The following is a 19972-nucleotide window of genomic DNA, read 5'->3' as shown; positions in this document are numbered from 1 at the left end:
GTATTTTTATTTTTTTGGTGATACATCAAAGTGCCTATTGCTAGGTTTTCACTAAGATGCTCATTTTTTTTAGGGCATTTTCTGATTTTTAGGATTTTTTCAGGGTCATAGATGTATATACAAGATAGCTGAGCAGCAAGCCTCTAAGTATAGAACTTCTTCAAGTGTAGGATGTTGATAGGCTTTGCAAGTTCTTCACCCTCTGAAGTAGACAACTGATAAGCACCAGACCCGAATGCTGCTGTGATAATGTAAGGAACCAACCAGTTAGGTTCAAATTTCCCTTTCTGTTCTCGATGTTGCTGATTTTTTGGATTCTCTCTAAGCACGAGTTCACCAACTTGGAACTCACGAGGGTGAACCTTCCTGTTATATTGTGTAGACATGCGCTTTTGATAAGCTCTCATGTGATCAAAAGTAGCCTTGCGACGTTCATCCAGAGTTTCCAGTTCTTGTACTCGCATAGCTCTATGATCTTCATCGGTTATTAACCCATGTAAGGAGACGTGCAAGGAAGGTATCTCAACTTCTAACGGGAGAACAACCTCAGAGCCATAGACTAGAGAAAAGGGTGTAGTCCCTGTAGGAGTACGAATGGTGGTCTTATAGGCCCAAAGTGCCGGATTCATTTGCAAGTGCCAATCTTTCCCAGACTTGTGAATTGTGCGGTGTAGGATTTTCAGCAGTGTTTTATTAGAGGCCTCAGCTTGGCCATTCCCTTGGGGATAGTAAATAGAGGACCAGTGTTGCTTAATTCGAAACTTTTTGCACAGCTGTTTTAAGTCCTTATTCTTGAACTGCCCTCCATTATCCATAACAATAGAGGATGGGATACCATATCGGCAAATGATGTGATTCAGTATAAACAGGGCAACATGTTTGCCTGTAGCAGCAGATAATGGTACAGCTTCAACCCATTTAGTGAAATACTCCGTTGCTGTGATGATGAATTTATGACCGCTAGATGAGCTTGGATGAATCTTTCCTACCAAGTCAAAGGCCCATTGTTGAAATGGCCAATACGTCACAGAAGGGATTAGCTCTCGCCCAGGAGCATGTATCAAGTTGCCATGGAGCTGACATTTCTGACAGGACTTTGCATAGCGCACAGCATCAACTTGCATGATGGGCCAGTAATAACCCGTCCTAAGCAGTTTTCGGGCAAGTGCAAGGCCATTAGAATGTGCCCCACAAATGCCATCGTGGACTTCGGCAAGTGCCTTCTCGGACTCTTCTAGCTCTAAACACCTAAGCAACATTTTGTCTAGACCCTTCCTATACAAGTCACCAGAGACCAAAGTGTAGTGTGAGGCATTACGAAGGAGTTGGCGTTTTTGGTTGCACGTGACCCACAATAGTGTAGATTACTTGGTTATCTGAGGAATCATAGGCTGGATGACGCAATTCTTCCACTAGGAATTCAAATCGCGATTCATGTTCTTGCAATTGGAGGATAGATGCTAAGATGGCCATAGCATCAACAGCCTTGTTTTTTGCTCTAGGAATCTGTTGGAATGTTACAAAGGTAAAATAATTCCTTATAGCGTCTATCAAATTTTTATAAGGGATCAACTTGTCATCCTTTGTTTGATATTCATTATTCACTTGGTTCACAACCAGTTGAGAATCCCATAGATGTGTAGCTCAGTTATTCGCGATTCAAGGGCCATTTTGATCCCATTTGTTAATGCTTCATACTCTGCAATATTGTTTGTACATGGGAACAATAGTTTGTAGGACTTTGGAATTGTATAACCATAAGGGGAAACAAACAAAATCCCTGCTCCAGCTCCATTTTGTGTATAGGATCCATCAAAAAACATCTTCCATGTTCTGTCAGAAATGTACATGATCGAGGCATCTGGAAACTCAATTTGCATAGGTGCTACATCTTCAAGTGGGAAGTCAGCCAACTGGTTAGCTTTGGCCTGTCCTTTGATTGCCTTACGTTCCACATACTGAATGTCAAATTCGGAAAGAATCATCATCCATTTAGCAAGGCGACCAGTAAGTGCAACTTTACTTAAACAAATATTTCAAAGGGTCTATCTTAGCAATCAAGTGAACTGTATGGGTCAACATATAATGCCAGAGTTTTTGGGAGGCAAAAACTACAGCAAGGCATGCCTTCTTTATACTTGTATAGTTTAGTTCATAAGCCACCAAAGTTCGACTGATATAGTATATGGCTCTTTCTTTACCCATCTCATCACTTTGGGCTAAGAGTGCTCCTAGAGAAGAATCCGTAGCTGAAATGTACAAGATCAAAGGTTTTCCCAGAACGGGTGGCATCAAAACTGGAGGTTTTGCCAAGTAGCCTTTGATTTGATCTAAACTTTGTTGACAGTCACTGTTCCAAATATGGGTAGATCTTTTATGCAGATTTTTATTGAAAGGTTGAGCCTTGTCAGCTAATTGAGAGATAAATCTTCTTATGGATTGTAGACGTCCTTGCAGACCTCTAAGCTGACTGATAGTCTTTGGTGGAGGCATATCCATGATAGCTTGGACCTTTTCAGGGTCAACCTCAATGCCTTTTGCTGAAATGATATAACCTAGCAATTTTCCAGAAGTGACATCAAAGGCACATTTTTTTGGATTCAGCCTAAGTTGGAATTGTTCCATACGGTCCAATATCAAACTAAGGTCGTTGAGATGTGTGTCTCGTTTCCTTGATTTTGCCAATGTGTCATCAACATAGTCTTCCATGTTTTTATGCATCATATTATGAAAGATGGTTGTCATTGCTCTTTGATATGTAGCACCAGCATTTTTAAGCCCAAAAGGCATGACATTCTAGCAAAAGGTACCCCATGCACATGTAAAAGCTGTCTTTTCTTGGTCTGCTGGAGCTATCTTTATTTGGTTATACCCAGAAAATCCATCCATGAGCGAGTACATCTCATAACCCGCAGTCATGTCCACTATCATATTGATGTTTGGTAGTGGAAAGTCATCCTTGGGGCACGCTTTATTGAGATCTCTAAAATCAGTACAAACTCGTATGGATTTGTCATGCTTGGAGACAGGTACAATGTTGGAAATCCACTCTGCATAATCAATGGCCCTAATGAAGTTTGCATTCAATAGTTTTTCTAACTCTGTCTTGACCAGTAGGGCCACATGTGGATGCATTTTTCTAAACTTCTGTTTGACAGGCTTGACATCTGGTGAGATTGATAAGTGATGCAGGATGAGATCTGTATCAAGCCCTAGCATATCAGAGTATGTCCATGCGAAGTTGACCTTCTTGTCTTGAAAGAATTGAGTAAACTGTGTCTTTTCTTCGTCTAACAAAGATTGAGCTACATGGATAATCTGAGGACATTCTTTTGTACCCAAGTTGATAGGCTGTGTAGGTTCAATGAGAACCGAAGATCTATCTTGGAAATAGCTTGGCAGACTACCAAGTACCTCCTCCGTAGGTGCCTTAGAGAGGTTTTCACCATTAGATACGCCTTTATTTTTACCTTTTTGAGGATCAGACACCGCCACAATGTGGTTTTCGCCATCTGATCGCTTATTTTTCCTTTTAATTTTTTGACTGAGGTACTTGATATCTGATTCTGTCATGTTAACTGTGCGTTCGCTGGTGGAAGAAATGATAGGTTCAATTGCGTTCAGATAACAAGCGATCTCATAGTCGTTTTGGAAAGACCGTATTTCAAGTCTTTGATTTTGGATAGACCAATCTATGAGATCTGGGTGAATTAGCGAGAGTGAGGGGGAAGTTTCAATGTGATTGACATGGAAGGAGTCATCTCTGGTGACCTGTGAAGTTGAGCCTATAGAAAATGTCGCAAAGGAGTTCAGCTCAGGAATAGTCCTAGAGGAACTAGCGTGATCCATTGAGACATGTTGTGAGTCAAACTCATCCGACCCTATACTAGACCGTTCGACTACATCGGGTTGGGTTGTATAGGCATGAATGACATCCACCCCTAGTTCACAAGATGCATTAGAGAGGCTTTCCCACTCATACTCATGAGAATCTGTACTTTGATCCCTAGCTATGAGATGAGCAATATTCTGCCTAATTCATCCTCTATTTACGTCCTGTCCTGTTGTTGGGAGGTAGAAGCTTCTTCATTATTAGCAGTCATTATTTCTTCTCCCCAAAGGAGGGAAGTGAGAGGAACAAAGTCTTCATCTTGTGAAGTGGTAGCGATTACTGGAGGGTCATCATCCTCCGATTCACTAGACATGAGCAATCTTCGATCACAGGTTGGTATATCATTGTTTAGCCCCAAGCCTAGACCAGCAGTGTCTTGAGTATCACGACCTTGAGTGTGACTTAAAGGTTCAACTAGAGCATTCTTACAACCATTTAAGGACCTGTGGCCCTGGTAGCCCATTTTTGTCAGAAATTTATAGCCTTTTCCATTTTTTTTTGGAGAAATAGGAGTAGTCACTGTAACCTCCTCGTCTTCCTCTTCTCTGTAGATCCAGTCCCTAATGGCTTGTTCTTCCTTTTCTGCTTCTAGTGGTATGGAAGATTGCACAAAAGCGCCAAAAAGTGTCATAGCAGAAGCAGAAGACTTCTTTGCAATAGTTGGTTTCCCATAGGACCGAGGGGAAATTGGTAAGGCAGCAATAGAGTCCAAAGTGTATTCGCCCATACCAAGGCTCATCATTTTCAGTTTTTGTTCACATTTTGTGAAAGATGGTGCTAGCTCATGAGAAGAGCGATTGTGCGGGACTAGCGTTTCAACAGCAAATAATGTGTTGATAGACATGGAGTTGTCGCCGGGGACAACTACTTCAGTACCATTAAAAGGGAACTTAATGCACTGATGGTACGTAGAGGGTACTGCTTGCATATCGTGAATCCATGGCCGTCCCAACAAGAAGTTGTATGCAAGTGGTATGTCTAAGACTTGGAAAACGACATTCTTCTCAATTGGACCAACTTTGATTGGAAGTACAATTAGACCTTTAGAAGGCCTTTCGACCTCATCATAGGCCTTTATAGTGATCTTGCGCTTAGGATCGATGGCAAATTCAGACATGCCCAACTATTGGATTACATTGAATGAAATGATATTTAACCCTGCACCAATGTCTATCAGGACTTGGCGGACGCGGGTACGAAAGATTTGAACTTCAACATGAAGAGCAAGGTTATGGGGATGACTGAGAGTTCGGTCATCTTCTTCAGAAAAGGTGAGATAGTGAGGCGAGGAGATGTGGTTCACCATAGCTTGGAATTGTTCCGCATCAATATTCGTGGGAACGTTGGCCAAACGTAAAGCTTTCTCAAGGATATCCCTCTGCAAAGGAGATAACTCTAGCAATTCGAAAATGGAGATTTGTGCTTGTGTGCGTTGCAGTTGGCTAACAAGATCATAGTTGGAGATCTTGGAAGTAATTGGTTGCTTAGATGATGAAGCATTTTTAGGATTATTAGCAACTTTTAGGACAACCTTAGATTGCCCCCTAGTGACAGCGTTAAGTGGTTCATCCTGAGAAGATGAAGACTCAGCCACTCGGAGTACCACCTTGGGTCTAGTATCAGTATGCTCTTGAGGAGTGGATCGTGTCCTTAAGACCACTCTTGGTCGTTCATCTTCAGCGTCATAATTTGGCCAGTTGTCATTGTTGGAGCTTGCCATACATATGTATTCAACGGGCTCAAGCATGCCTATAACATTATCAGTGTTAACATAAGCATAACTGATTTTGGCATCATGATTCTTTTTGGCAGCTACCCTTGAGGTCTCACCCTTTTCGTATTCAGGTAATGGTTTTTGGAAAGCCTTATGATCAACATTTTTAACAAGGCCATCTATAACAACTTTGCCAGCTTCGATGAGGTCTTGAATTACATCTTTGAGTTTGAAGCAATTTTCTGTGTTATGTCCTTTACTTCGGTGATAGCTGCAAGTATGATCTTCTCTCCACCATGGAGGTCTAACGGGTGGATCATAAGGACATGAGTTGTCTGGTAAGGTAACCAATTTGTTTGCAATTAAGGTTTTTAAAACCACTTCATAAGGTTCAACCATAGGTGTGTAAACACGTCGCTTCCTTGTAAATTTAGAGCCTTTGTCAAAGGGTTGTGGCTTTGAACCTTCTTGTTGTTTTGTTGCATAGATGGCATTGGAAAGGTTAAATGCAGGCTCCTTAGTCTTAGGAGTGTCCACTACTCCGTCATTGACAACATACTTGTTTTTGTTCCAAGGTTTGCCTTTGTCTTTACCGTTTCCATTGTTAACTCTATCCTTGTTTATGGCAATGTCACCTCTTTTGATAGCAACATCCTCAATGCGATATGCACTTTCCACCATGTCGTTGAAGGATGTGAATAACTGTTTTCTTAGATCAAAGTATAATTCGGGTACAAGCGTATTGACAAAAATGTCAATTTTTTTAGCCTCAGGCACTTGCCAAGGATATCGAGAGTATAAAGATCTCCATCGTTGAAGGTATATTGCAAAAGATTCTCCTGGTTTTTGTTTGATGTTGCATAAGTCTAGCACAGTCACAGGATGTTGAATGTTGTATGAATATTACTGGATAAAGCATTGTGCGAGTTCATCAAACGTCTTGAGAGGGGGACTCAATTTGGTAAACCATTCCATGGCTTGTCCTCTCAAACTTCTGGGGAATAGACGCATAAGAAAGGTGTCTTCATGCCTAAAGTCCATGCTAATAGCATAGAAATGTCTCACATGGTCGTGAGAATCACCATTTCCATCATATTTATCATACTTAGGAACCTCTATATTCTTAGGAAATGGCAGCATGTATAGACTCCTATCAAATGGAAGAGCGCAAATTGATTCAACAAATGATGTTTTAGGTGGCTCTTTTGAAGTTTGCAGTTGTGCAAATTGTTTCCTTAGTTCCTGTATTTCTTCCCTTAAGATTTCAGCCTCAGTGGGCTCTCGTTTTGGAATAATATGCTCAACATTAAAACCTTGAGGGAGTTTCCATCCCCTAGCTGCCATGTATCGGAAGTATTGGTCTCCATTTTCCTCTAAAGCTCTGAGCATTAGTTTTTGGGCGAAGCCATCTTGTTGAAATTTGATCATGTCTTCGCTAGTTACTTCTTCATCACTATCATGATGAGATGGTTTAGGTGAAGGACATGCGCCGGCGGCAGCTCTAGGAGTCCTTGGAGGTGTGTGATTACCATCATTGTTCTCAAAAGGATTTCGAGGACAAGTTCCTTTATATCCTTCATAGTGCGCCTGATTGTTATTTTCAACTTGTTGATTTTCTCTCTCCATAGCGTATATAGCCTCCAAAGTCTTTTGGGTTTCACGTGCTTGTTCTTCTAAGCGACGTGTAATTTCATCAGGGTGCACCATAGTGACTATACCACTTGTATCTTTGGGTGTCTCAAAGGGTGTACCAAATGGATTTTCAAAACTATAAAGTGGGTTGTGCCGAACGTTGGCCGTTTGTGTTTGAGCAAATTCGAGATTCTTATCACAAGGTTGCTTGCGAGGACGTTTGGGTGGTGTTTCCAATTGCTTGAAAACAAAAGGCGTGTGGCTATCGTTACCAACTTGATATCTAGTTCTAACCGGCATGTAAAGAGTTGTCTTTGTTTAGTAGGAGAAGAAAAGCGAGTCGAACTTGAAGCTTTTACGATTAGGACTAGTCACTTGTCAAAATGTGATAGATGGCTTGTCAAACAGTGCTCAAGATCTTACAGCACGAGTGACTCGAGCCGAGCGGACGAGCGAGAAGCTCAATAGTGGATAGCTAGAATAAAATAATAGTTGAATTTTGACAAGTGATTCATCAAGATGTTTCAAGACTTACATTCGACGAACTAAGCCCATCTTTTCAACCTAGGACGAATTCTTCACACACTGATATGTAGCCAGGATCAAGGGTGACAAACGTGACGCTCCTTAGACCAAATAAATCCAACTGCAAACTCTGTTTTTGACCCAAAATGACTCTAGGCGATACTTTCTCAAAAGGAGGGCGACATAAGTTCAGCAAATAGTGTCGCGCAACATAATTTCAACAAGGGTGTGACACTTTTTGTCTAAGCGACAGATATTTGAACTGAGTGCAACAAAATTTTATACATTGTGCGATAGGATTTACTACTGACATGCGACAAACTTTTGGGTAAAAATATGTCGCGCGATATTTCTTGTGAAAACGTACGACAGAGTGCTAGTTTTGTGCAAAAAAAAGTCAATTTTTGGTTTGGAGTTCGTTTCAATTTGTCAATCAGACAGTGTTTCATTTCAGTTCGTATCAGTAAACAGCAAGGTTTGCAAACAGTAAGTGTTTTAACATGTCTCAAAACAATTGATCAAGGGTAAAAACAACCTTGTCAATATGCATTTGGGATATCAGAACGACCTTCCTAACAACTTTTTATCGGAATGTTTATGTTGCAAGAATGTTAACACTGGTCAAAACATCGAAAACAATAGCCAAGCAATCTACCTTAGAGTCACGGTTCATTACTCAACAATTTGGCCCACGCTTGATGCTCCTTTGCCTCACACTAAGTGGTTTCCCACAAGAGATATTGGCTTTGTCATAGAAGTGCCATAAGCACAACCAAGGGAACACATATGTTGAGTGTAAATCTTGGGGTGATCCGGGTAGTCCACTAGGATCGATCCTTGCACTGAGAAGTTGAGCGGCTAAAAAGGGTAGTTACTAATTTGGGGTTTTTAGATCGGGCTTCCGTTCATAGTGTTCCTCTTGCTCCCAATCATGGGACACCTCACCTTGCGATGAGTAACCGATCTCGCGACCACAAGAGTACCTTAAGCATTCTTGCCTAGTGATCTACCTATGGTTGAAATCCCATAAGCGATCACACTAGGCGAAGACAAACACTACGTCTACCAAAGTTTTGTGTCCTTGGTAGCCTTGAGTTTATAGTGGGTTGGAAGAGCCAGGTAATCGGCTTGTCCCCACTTGGGTCGTTCTTCTTAGGTTGTCCGAGAGCAGACCCTCTAAAGGATTCTAACTACACAAAGTGGATCAACTTTCGGAAGTCAAGATTTCTGGTTCACCACAAGGGTGAAGAGCATACTCTCCTATTCCAATCGTTTTCTCCCAAACACGCCAGGAAGATTCAGTTATCCCTTGCTTTTGAAACCAAATGGCAAGTGAAGATTTCTGATTCACCACGAGGGTGAAGAGCATACTCTCCTATTACCAAAAGACTCCAATCACAAGTTTTATGTGCCTATAAAAATGAACAATTATTCAATGCCGCACATGGAAACAAAAAAAATAAAAATCAAGCAAGTTTGGGTTTTTATGCTTTGGGCAGCCCTGCAAACAATGTTAGTAGCCCTTGCGCATTTGAAGCTTTGACATGCGTTCTTTTATATGCAAGGTTTCAATTTTTCTTCACAAAGAGGGCAACCTGCAATCACAACTTGTTAGCCCACAAGTTAGCATGAAATAATCACAAAAACTGCAAATTAGACCTCTGTAAAACAGCTTAGAAATCTGCTTAAAAATAATAGTTAGCCAGCTGAGAAGAAATTTGATCAAATCCCTCAAGGAACGAGCAAAAAATTGTCAGGCGATACTTTTTGCTGAACAAATGTCGCGCGATACTTCACAGTATACCAGGGCGACAGTTTATGTTCAGGCGATACTTTTTCTTTAGCCGTGCGACAGAGTTTTGCACAGAGAGCGACAAAATGCAGGCTTCAAGTGCGACACTATTTCCAAAAAAGTGTCGCACGACAGTAGTGTGAACTTTCGTGCGATACTGGGAAAATGTCGCCCAACATTGCGACTGTAAAAAAAAGAAAAACGCAGAGCAGTAAGGGAAATGCAAGCGAAAATAGGAAAATGCAAGGTGAAACGTACAGTCCAGCTCCACGGTGGGCGCCAAAAATGTACACTCGAATTGTGTCACACTCTAAACCATTCTATCCAAACGATTCCATGAGTTGGAATGTTTGGATGCCGGCTTAGAGCTCCCTATCCACGGAGTGCAAGAAGCTAGTATTCAAGCATGAAGGCTCTCAGCCAAGCCTTAGAAATGTGCTTCTTGCTAGTAAACCATGCAACAGGAGGTTCTTTGAGACAAGAGCAAGAATGCAAATATCTTCAAGCAATCCTTCAAATATGCAATACAAGATGGAAGACTAAACTAGAATGGAAATGCAAGATGCAGCTATGCTAGAATATGAATGAGAGTGTTACAATATCGTTATTTGAACTATGTGAGATTATTACAAGAATGAAAGCTAAACTAACATGCAACTATGCTAAGAATGCCATATGATCTTATGCGAATATGATGGAATGAGAAAATGTAGACAAGGAGTGAGAAGTTCTCCACAAAGCTCCCAAGAAACCTGTTAGAAAACCTGCAGCATAACAATATTCAAAAGATGGATGGATCCTTTGAGGGGGAAAGCTCTCTCCCTTTTAAAGTCGTACGGACGGTAGAGATCAAGATGAAGATGGTGGATGATCAACGGTGGAATTCGAAAATAGGTGTGATCCATGTGCACACACAAGTCAACCAATAGAATATAAGTTGACTTGTCATATAAGACAAAAGTCTCACAAGCCTTTTCTTTTAATTGTAAAATAGAAAAAGGACTTTATGTGTGCACTTTAAGTGGGTTAGAAGAATGGGGTGTTTTATTTAATTAAAAGGGGACATATTCTTTTAATCGAATAATGAACTTAGGATAGCATAGTCAAACTATAGGTTATAATCAAATAAATTGATTATTAGCAATTTGGCTTAGGTAAGTGATTAAATTAATTTAGCCAAAATGTTGAAAAGGGGGCTAATAGTCTAGATGACCATTTTTAGGTGATTACAGGCAGAAGCAAGCTCATTTCTTGAAACACTTTGTACCATATCATTATCTTGGTCTTTTCCTATCGCAATCAGAACTTTCTGAGACTTTCGCTGAAGGAGAGCAATTACTTTCTGGCATCTCTACTGCCCATGTTTCATTGTTAGTTTGTCCTGTGACTGTTATTTGGATGCTTTGGCCCTCAGAAATTGGAGGAAGTGCTGATTTTGAAGATGAATTATACAACTCTTCTTCTAGTGGACTTCTTGTGGTTTCCTGCACATCTGTCAAGCCTTTGTCATTCTTTTTGTATGATTCTTGCTCCTGAGCAGCTTGGATCAAGCACGTCTGCTTCTTTCTATTTTTGTATTTTCTCGCATTTCCGAAAACAAAAGGTTTCTCCTCACATGTAGTTCCTAAAGATGGATGTGTAGGTTTTCCCTTGACAGTTTCTTCAATCTGAGCATGCTTAGCAGATGACGCTGCATGAACCTGAAAGTAAAACAAGACAATAGTGTGCTATATGGATAAGAGAATATGGTGAATGTTTTAAAATCAAAACAAAAAAATAATACCACTTACACATTCAAGTGAATTTGAAAGCTACTCCCATAGATAAAATAGTGGTCCATGGACAAGATGTTAGACAAATTTTTAAGTGGGTGCTGCCCAAAACCATAAATTGTAGGAGCTCAATGTGGAAAAAGGTTCCATATAATAAAATGTCTATTGATCTTTTCAGGTTTTTATCTATAGTAATATGTATAGTAATGTGTAAGATGTTGTTTTTTAAGTTTTATAAAACTAATGATGATGATGTTGCTTCTGGATTTGATTGTGTAAGTTTTTTTATCATCAACGTTCCGAAACGTTGATGATAAAAAAACTTACACAATCAAATCCAGAAGCAACATCATCATTAGCAATGGATTGTGGAAATCTGATATTATTAAAATTAATGATATTAGATTTTTACAATCTATAGTGAATAATGCAATTGTTTCTGAATTTAGATTGTTTAAAATAAAATTTATCAAGTTTTCAGATCACATTCATTAGAATCTTTAATGAAGGGTTCAAGAAGGAAAAGTAAAAATGTTATTATAGACCAATAACAAACTTTAAAAGGAGAGGGAAAAGAAACGATGAGGTTACACAAAGATCAAGGCACTAAGAAAGATCAATCTGTTACATGCTGATTGCAGATTGACTCAAAGGTCACCATGGTCTTATTATGAGCTGGTTACATGCTAATTGCTGATTACATGCTGATTGCTGATTACAGATTGATTTCTCTTATTTATGACACCGTATTGCCGCCAGTAGATTTGTTCCACTGTTTTAAGTTGTTTTTTGTCAACCTTGTAACTGTTGGTGGACTTGGGTAATCATAGTGGGCATTGTAGCTAAAAGTAGATTGAAAATACAATTATTTTAACTGTGATTTTACAAGTCCTCTGGTTAGAGAAACCAATCATGGCCTAGTTGCCGCCTTAGTCTGATAAATTTTCAAAGTATAACTGCTAGATGAGTCTGATGTGTTCAATCCATGCTATCAAATTGGTAACCTAGCTACAACCATACATAATTTTAAGAAGATCTCGATCTTAACACATAAAATGCAGCAACAATGTGTTATAAAATTTTAAGAAATCTGTCATCTCTTAATTGATAGTTTTTATGGACTATTTGAATGGAAAGTATTCGTCATTGAATTCTGATGTTAACTCTCACAAAGTTGTTGATCGTAGGATTTTTGTATTTTACAAATTCCATGGATCTAATGAACATGTCTCTACATTGGTTTTAGGTTGCTGATGGATCTAATGAACCATAAACACATTCTAGGACACATTGCTAGGAAGATAAGAGTCATTTGTGCTCTTGTTATTGGTCTTGCAGCCTTTGCTACATCTATAGCAGTGACTGCACAAGAAGGTAGAAGAGCAATATGTAAGCGCAAAAGAGGCGAGATTCCCTTTTATAAGTGTATTATCTATTTGAATGAGACTGATTGTCATGATCGAATTTGAATGAGTAAACAAGCTTTCTTTCATCTAGCTGATATTCTTAGAAAAAAAGGAATTGTTAAAAATAAGCTGCACTCAACGCTAGAAGAACAGTTGGCGATGTTTCTCCATACTCTTGGCCATAATTTAAGGAATTGTAAGTGTAGATTGGAATATCACACAATTCACAAATACACAGAATAATCCAATTGATACATATGAAGTAAAACCTATAATATGCCATTCATACCACAATACCAAGAGGCAAGGAAATAATTTCTTTATTAATAGCAAAAACTAACATGAGTACAATACCAATGTTCCAGACAATTATATATGGGTCGGTTAGTTGGAAACCAGCTGATGCATTTCCTCACCACCTAACTACCCAGCCTGACTAGCTTTAACAAATACTAAACATAATAGTTACTTTATTCCGATTGCATTTATCCCCTCTCTAAAAAAGAATTCGTCTTCCAGACAACTGCAAAACATGAAACCAACAAAAACAACTTTGACTTCAAGAGGATTTCTCAATGTACTTGGATTTCTCGCACCTTATCGCTGCACATGTTACCACCTAAAAGAGTTCTCGTGGGCAAACCCGGTAAATACCCCACAAGAGTTGTTTAACAATTGCCACTCATCACTTAGGAATTCAATTGAATGTATGTTTGGCATTTTGAAGCAGCACTTACCTATCCTAAGACATGCGACGTCATATCAAATCATGAACCAAAGTAAGATTGTTTTGGCATGTTGCATACTACACAACTTCATTACCATAGAGGATGGCGTTCCTTCTAAAGTTGACATTGAAGAGGAAGATGATCACGAGGGGATAAATGTACCAAGATTTGAGACATATGAGATGACTTAGCGTGATAGAGATGATTGCGGGAAGTTTAGAGATGATATAGCCAAAAGGATGTGGGATGATTACAGAAATCGATCCTAATATGCCATGTTTGTACTTAATGCCACATGGAAAGTTCAAATATATTGTACTTATGCCATATGGCAAACTCTACTTTTGTTGAATGCTACTTCATGCAAGTGACCTTCTTTTGTGTTTGATCTTACACATTGCTTCCATCTTTTTGAACATATCCCTAACCTGATTACATCTTGGAGGTGATAGAAACAAGATGCTCTTGCCCAAACTGAATTTGAATCTATCTTATTATGATATGGTTATTTACTGGTTATTGATGCTGCTGTGAAGTTATAAAGTCAAAGCTCCCGTGGTTTGGGATTGAATCATTCTGAAATATGAACAACTTACCTCTCATTCACAGTGACAAATATGACTATTATCAAATCAGAATGACCCTCAATAGGATAAGAACAACTGACAAATATGAACACATATGACAAATATGACTATTATCAAATCAAAATGACTCACATGACGAGGTTTGTTTGTTAATATAAGACCTTGATCTTGTTTAATTTCAGAAGGATAGAATACCCCTATCCACAATGACTAAAGAAAGAAAGAAAGAAAATTCTGATCCAACAAATTAGACTAACAAAATAACTTGTCCTACTACCAAACAGTTTCATAAATTGTAGTAGTGAACTATTTGCTCCTAGGTTGGTCTATATGCTACTTATTTCTTATCGCTGCTGCTCCTTACTAATCATCAGTCTTCCCTGATTAATATTTTAAATCTATTTATACATTCTCTACTTAAAAATCGCAGTAGCATCCTAATATTCGCATGTTATCAATGGACTGTTTATGACCATCTTCTCATAAAAATTGGTATCATAACTGTATACTGTTGCTGTTACATGACCCATTATACTTCTGCTGTATCATAACTGTATAATATAACTTTAATAACTGTATACTTCTGCTGTATCATAACTGTATAATATAGCTTTAATAACTGTATACTTCTGCTGTTACATGATCCATTATCCCCACAGATATCATATAGATCTCTTTATCTTTTATGGTTTAATTTATATTACAGATCTAGTGGAATTGTTAGATTTGAACCTGAAGTTTTGTTTGAAGTATACTAATCAAAGGGTTATGGATTTTTATTCAGATAATGAGGACATATCGTTGTTGATAAAGATAATGCCTGGCTTTATAGGTTGTTTTGATATAGAAACTTAAAATGGTAATATTATAAGAGCATTAGGATTTGTATCTGGTTGTACCAAAAAGGTCTGTACCATTTGCTGGTAATTTTGGCAACATTTACTGCTGCAGTGAGCACATCATCATCATTTTGGGTGCAGCAGCATTGAAGAAGGTAGTTCCACAATCAATTTTTCAGGTTATTTAGCCAAGCTTGAAGTGCCACAAATCATACTATTTGCCACGAACCCGCATTTAATTAATTTATTTTGGAGCACCATCATTGTGGAAGTTAGATCTTGCAATATTAGTTGCTATTCAGTTTTTTCCAGCCACCAAGCAGCCTTCAAACCATGCCACAACAGACATACTATTCCAGCAGCCCATACGATCATTGAAAGATTTAATCAGCCATGCCTTCAGAATTTTTGGTCATATTATCACCAAAATCTTCTGAATGATGCCTAGTGAGTGGAAAAGATTGTTTTCTGATTCGGAAATATATTTTCCAGTTTAGCATACCCATGTTTCAAGCTGCTACAACTGAATAAAAATTGGATCTGTGATTTCTATATTGGCTTTTCCATGTGAGCTGCTGCCTCTTAATTCATCCAACAATATATTATTTGATTTTACTTTTAGATTTGGTCAATTTCAGCAGATAGCAGTTGAAAAGTTAAACTACTTGCAGTTGTGCTGTGCATTTTGTTTAATCTTCAGTTCACAGTAACCCTTTTATGGGATAATTAGGATTTGTATCTGGTTGTAAGAGGATAATTAGTTCTTGTGATAAAATAAGGATTTTGGTTGAGTGCCAGTCTATTTTTCCTTCCACGTAGACTAACAATGTTTCTACAGATTTTTTCCTTGGCTAAGAGGTTGAGATTGGCTGAAACTATTACCTTCTTAAATCTTGTCAATGAAATTGAGGGAAAAAATGCTCCAAGGGATAAGATAAGCCAGCATGGTTGAATTTATTGTCTTGCTGTGAATATTTTGTCATTTTGATAGGGATAACAAACTAGATGCTATATTTTGATAGGTTTTCTTCTTTAAACCTGCATATTTTTTAGTTTATATTCTTTGATATAAGTTGGACAAGAAACCTTACTTAATGCTATAATTTAGTAGCCGAGGCTTACAATCTCATAAATTGCTTAGTTTAGTTAATGGCATAAAAAAACTCTACTTCCATTTTATCTGATTGCCCCAGATTCATTTTCTGAGATAAATTGCCTTCAATGTTTCTCTCCAATGAAAGATCATAGATTGAGCACAGTTCAAACCTCTGACTGCATATCATTTCTCTTTTCATGGACAGCAAACTTCAATTCTCTTTTTATGTACAACAGACTTCAAAATGTCTGACCATATCATTTCTTCATATCCATGTGACATGTGCATTCACTCCTATCTTAAATATTGTGTATATAGTTGTTTGGTAGATTTTTTGTTTAAACAGAGTCTTGATGTCATACACAATGCTCCTAATGAGCATGGACACTAATGATGTTCAAGTCGTTGATACAGCTTTTTCAAAGAAGGTATTTTGAAGGCCATGCATGGAGCAGAAGTTTTTAGACTCGATGCACGAACAAGTCACTCTTGGTAGGAAAGGTGAGGGAGGCTTTAGAAAAGAAGCGTGGACAGACATTGAACGAAAGTTCAATGGAGAGATGAACATGAACTTGTCTAGGGAATTTCAAGAACAAGCTAAAAACCTGGAAAACAGGTTTCAGGATAATGAAAGAGCTGAAAAGTACAAGTGGGTTTGCATGGAATGAGTCAACACAAGCAATGGATGCTGATGACAGTGTTTGGGAAGAGCTACTTAAGGTAACATGGCCATTTAAATGTATTGTTTTCATTTAAAAATTTATTAAGATATCAATGATAGTCAAATGAGTAATCCAATTTTTATGATAAAATGCAGAGCAAAGAATTTAAAAGTGCAAAAGTTTTTAAGAGATAGTCATTTCAATACTATAATGACTTAGCCTTGATTGTGGGAAATGACATGGCTGAGGGTACCACAACTACAACAGCACAAGACATAGAAGAAGGGCACCATATGGATGAGACTATTGGTCTTGATGATGATTATGAGGACATTCATACACCTATTCGACCTGCTGCTGATTTGGATGATGAAGATATGAATATTCCTGTGTCGAATCAGTGTAGCGCAGCAAGTGGAAAATATGTTCGTTCAGCATCATCAACAAGGAGACCAAACAGGAAGAAGGCGAGTATGGATAGTTCCATGGATGGGATGTCTTATTTGATTGATAAGCTAAATGAGACCCTACTTAAGCCCCAATTTATTGAATTGGGTCAAGAGCGTAAGCTAAAAGATTTATAAGATGTCTAGGCTACGCTAAAAGCCACCGGTGAACTTAGTATTAGTGCTTTGATTGCTGCATTTGACACCTTTGTGGCTGATCTTGATAAGGCCAAAGTTTTTTGATAATGAATGCAGAGGAGAGAGCAGAATACATTCGAATAAAGATTTTAGGGCTTTAGTACCTTTATTGTTGTGATATTGCTATCAGGATTTAATTGTGTGATTTTTGAGTCAAACTCATTGACCCATGTTTTTGGGCTTTAGTACTTTTATTGTTGTTCATATACTGTTGAGATTGGTTTTATGACAGTTACATGTTACTAAATTTTGTCGGTTCACATCCCATTTGATGGACATGATCAAGGATTTTCAGATTTTAGGCAACTGTTTGTCAGAAACTTTGTATATCAATATGAAAGTAATATGATGATTTTTATTCCAAATCTGTTATCTTTATGTGAATGCAATTAGTCTGATGTAGATTACTCTAAAATATCATGAATTTTACGATGACTGGTCTGAAGTTGTTTATCAGTATCTATGTATCTGTACTGCTCATGTCATAATCTTTCTATATAAAGGAAAAACTCTCATCTGATGTCATGTATTTGTGGCAAATTTTATATAGCAGCCAATGACATGCTTACAAATTTAGTTCAAATCTAGAACTTCAAATTTCATATTTTATTCTACGGGTTCAAAAGTATTATTTAGGAACATTTATGCTATCATTATTGATGGATGACAATCATAACAATGGTGTGTTGAAGATGCTGGCTGATTGGTTTTTACAGAATGTTGACAGTGTTTTATATTTTTTTAATCTTTCCATCTGACTGTTAACAACCCCTTGCATCTTTATCTTATGTTTGTTTATGCCTTCCATCGGACTGTTAATAGCCCTTTCCATCTTTATCTCATGTTTGTTTGTGCCTTTGCATCAAACCGTTAATAGCCCCTTGCATTATCTTTCCATCAGACGGTTAACAACCCCTTGCATCTTTATCTCATGTTTGTTTGTGACTTTCCATCAGACTGTTAACACCCCTATGCATTATCCTTATATCAGATGGTTAACAACCCCTTGCATCTTTATCTTATTATTTATTACATAACATTTATACTTTACTATGTAGTAACGACATAAATCCTCCTTGCGCTTGATTCCCATGAATGTTTATACTCTACACAAATTAAGACATGGTGCATTATTTTTTGATATAGGATTCATGGCTTCGAGAGTTGTGCCAATTTATAATTGCCCATGTCGAGCAATCCTAGGCGCGAGTTTTGGTGTTGTCCCGAGAGTAAAAAGGTCATTAATTATGACATGTTATATATCGTATGTTTCTAATTAATGACATGTAATCTATTTAGTATAAACTAATGTATATTTTGTATTGTAGGGGAACGATGGTTGTGGACATTTCAGCTGGGTTGACTCTACAATTGCACATAATGAAAAAAATGAGTGGAAAACGTCGAAGACACGAAAGGTGGCTAGGGCTAACATTGGTTCAATGACGAAAGCTGAAATATATGATGAAAAGTGTAAAATGTAAAATGTGTAAGGCAGGAGAGGCTGAATTTTTTTTTTTTTACGATGCCTTCTATGTGTAATTATTGGTTTCTTATTCGGCCTTTTATATTGGAACCTTATTTGACAATGAACTTTGGAACCTTATTTGACAACAAACTTAATAAAGATAGAACTTTATTACATGTTTTACAGTGCCTTCTATGTGTAATTATTGGCCTCTTATTCAGCCTTAAATATTGGAAGCTTATGCAACGACAAGCTAAATAAAGATAGATATTTATTATATATTTTATGAGTTACCTCGATATGTTTAATTTGTATAAAAATAGTAGTTTTCAGAGTAAATATTTTCTATGTAATAGTAGTTTTCAGAGTAAATATTTTCTATGTCTAGCACAGTTTTAATGACAATAAATATAATGGCTTTAAAATCATATAATGTCTAAGGTATATTTTAATAACGCTAAAATGATGTATTAGAAACACATTCCATTCATCTTACAATTTCAAAAAATAAATAATTATTCATGTGTGTATTCCAATTCCAAAAATGTGCAACCAAAGGGAGGAAATGCGTATTCCCATAATAAAATCTTGGTGAACCAAATTGTCCCAAATCAAATTTCCAGAACTATAAATTGGATTTCAAGTTCCAAAATCCTAAATCAAGGATTTTGAATGCCAATTTTGAAATCATATTCCAACATCCATAATAAAAAATTGGTGAACTAAACTGTTCCAAATCAAATTCCCAAAACTGTACACTGTATTTCAAGTTCCAAAATCCCAAATCAAGGATTCTGAATGCCAATTTTGAAATCATATTCCAACAACCAAACTGATGGACCCTAAGAGTAATATGTGTGTTGATATGGGTCTTATTTACTCTTATGATACTAATTGTTAGACTTTCTTGGTACTAACATTTCTCTTTTTAGCATGTACATCCACATTTTTGTTGTATACACAACAGTAAGTTTGTTTTAGAGAAGTCTAAATAGTTAGTAGACATATAAGCAAGGATGGGGTAGATTGATTGACTCATTTCAATCTTGAAGTAAACTCCCTATATATCATCGTTGTAGCATTTAATTGTATTTTAAGTGCTTTGTCTGATATGAGTCTGCTAGTCATAGTTTGTGTTGAGTGAGTGGCTAGTAATGATGTGACTTTGCAGTCAGTAATAATGTGAGTGTGAATTCATATAGGTTGATAGGTTGC

General features: G+C 37.6%; 1 protein-coding gene across 1 annotated transcript; it reads left to right on the top strand.

Moving 5' to 3' along the window:
• The first annotated feature begins 14767 nt into the window (after positions 1-14767).
• On the top strand, positions 14768-18938 carry LOC149545036 (uncharacterized). The gene is made up of 5 exons (XM_089795537.1): positions 14768-15042; positions 16398-16703; positions 16801-17214; positions 18436-18526; positions 18618-18938. The coding sequence occupies exons 3-4, from the start codon at positions 16885-16887 to the stop codon at positions 18490-18492; spliced, it is 387 nt and encodes a 128-aa protein (XP_089651663.1). The 5' UTR covers positions 14768-15042; positions 16398-16703; positions 16801-16884; the 3' UTR covers positions 18493-18526; positions 18618-18938.
• Positions 18939-19972: the final 1034 nt, after the last annotated feature.

This window comes from Cupressus sempervirens, chromosome 8 (genome assembly GCF_028749045.1).
Source record: "Cupressus sempervirens isolate cs-2001-9-10 chromosome 8, ASM2874904v1, whole genome shotgun sequence".
NCBI lineage: Eukaryota > Viridiplantae > Streptophyta > Pinopsida > Cupressales > Cupressaceae > Cupressus > Cupressus sempervirens.
The sequence above is the reverse complement of the archived record's forward strand: the minus strand, read 5'-3'. Positions and strand labels throughout refer to the sequence as shown.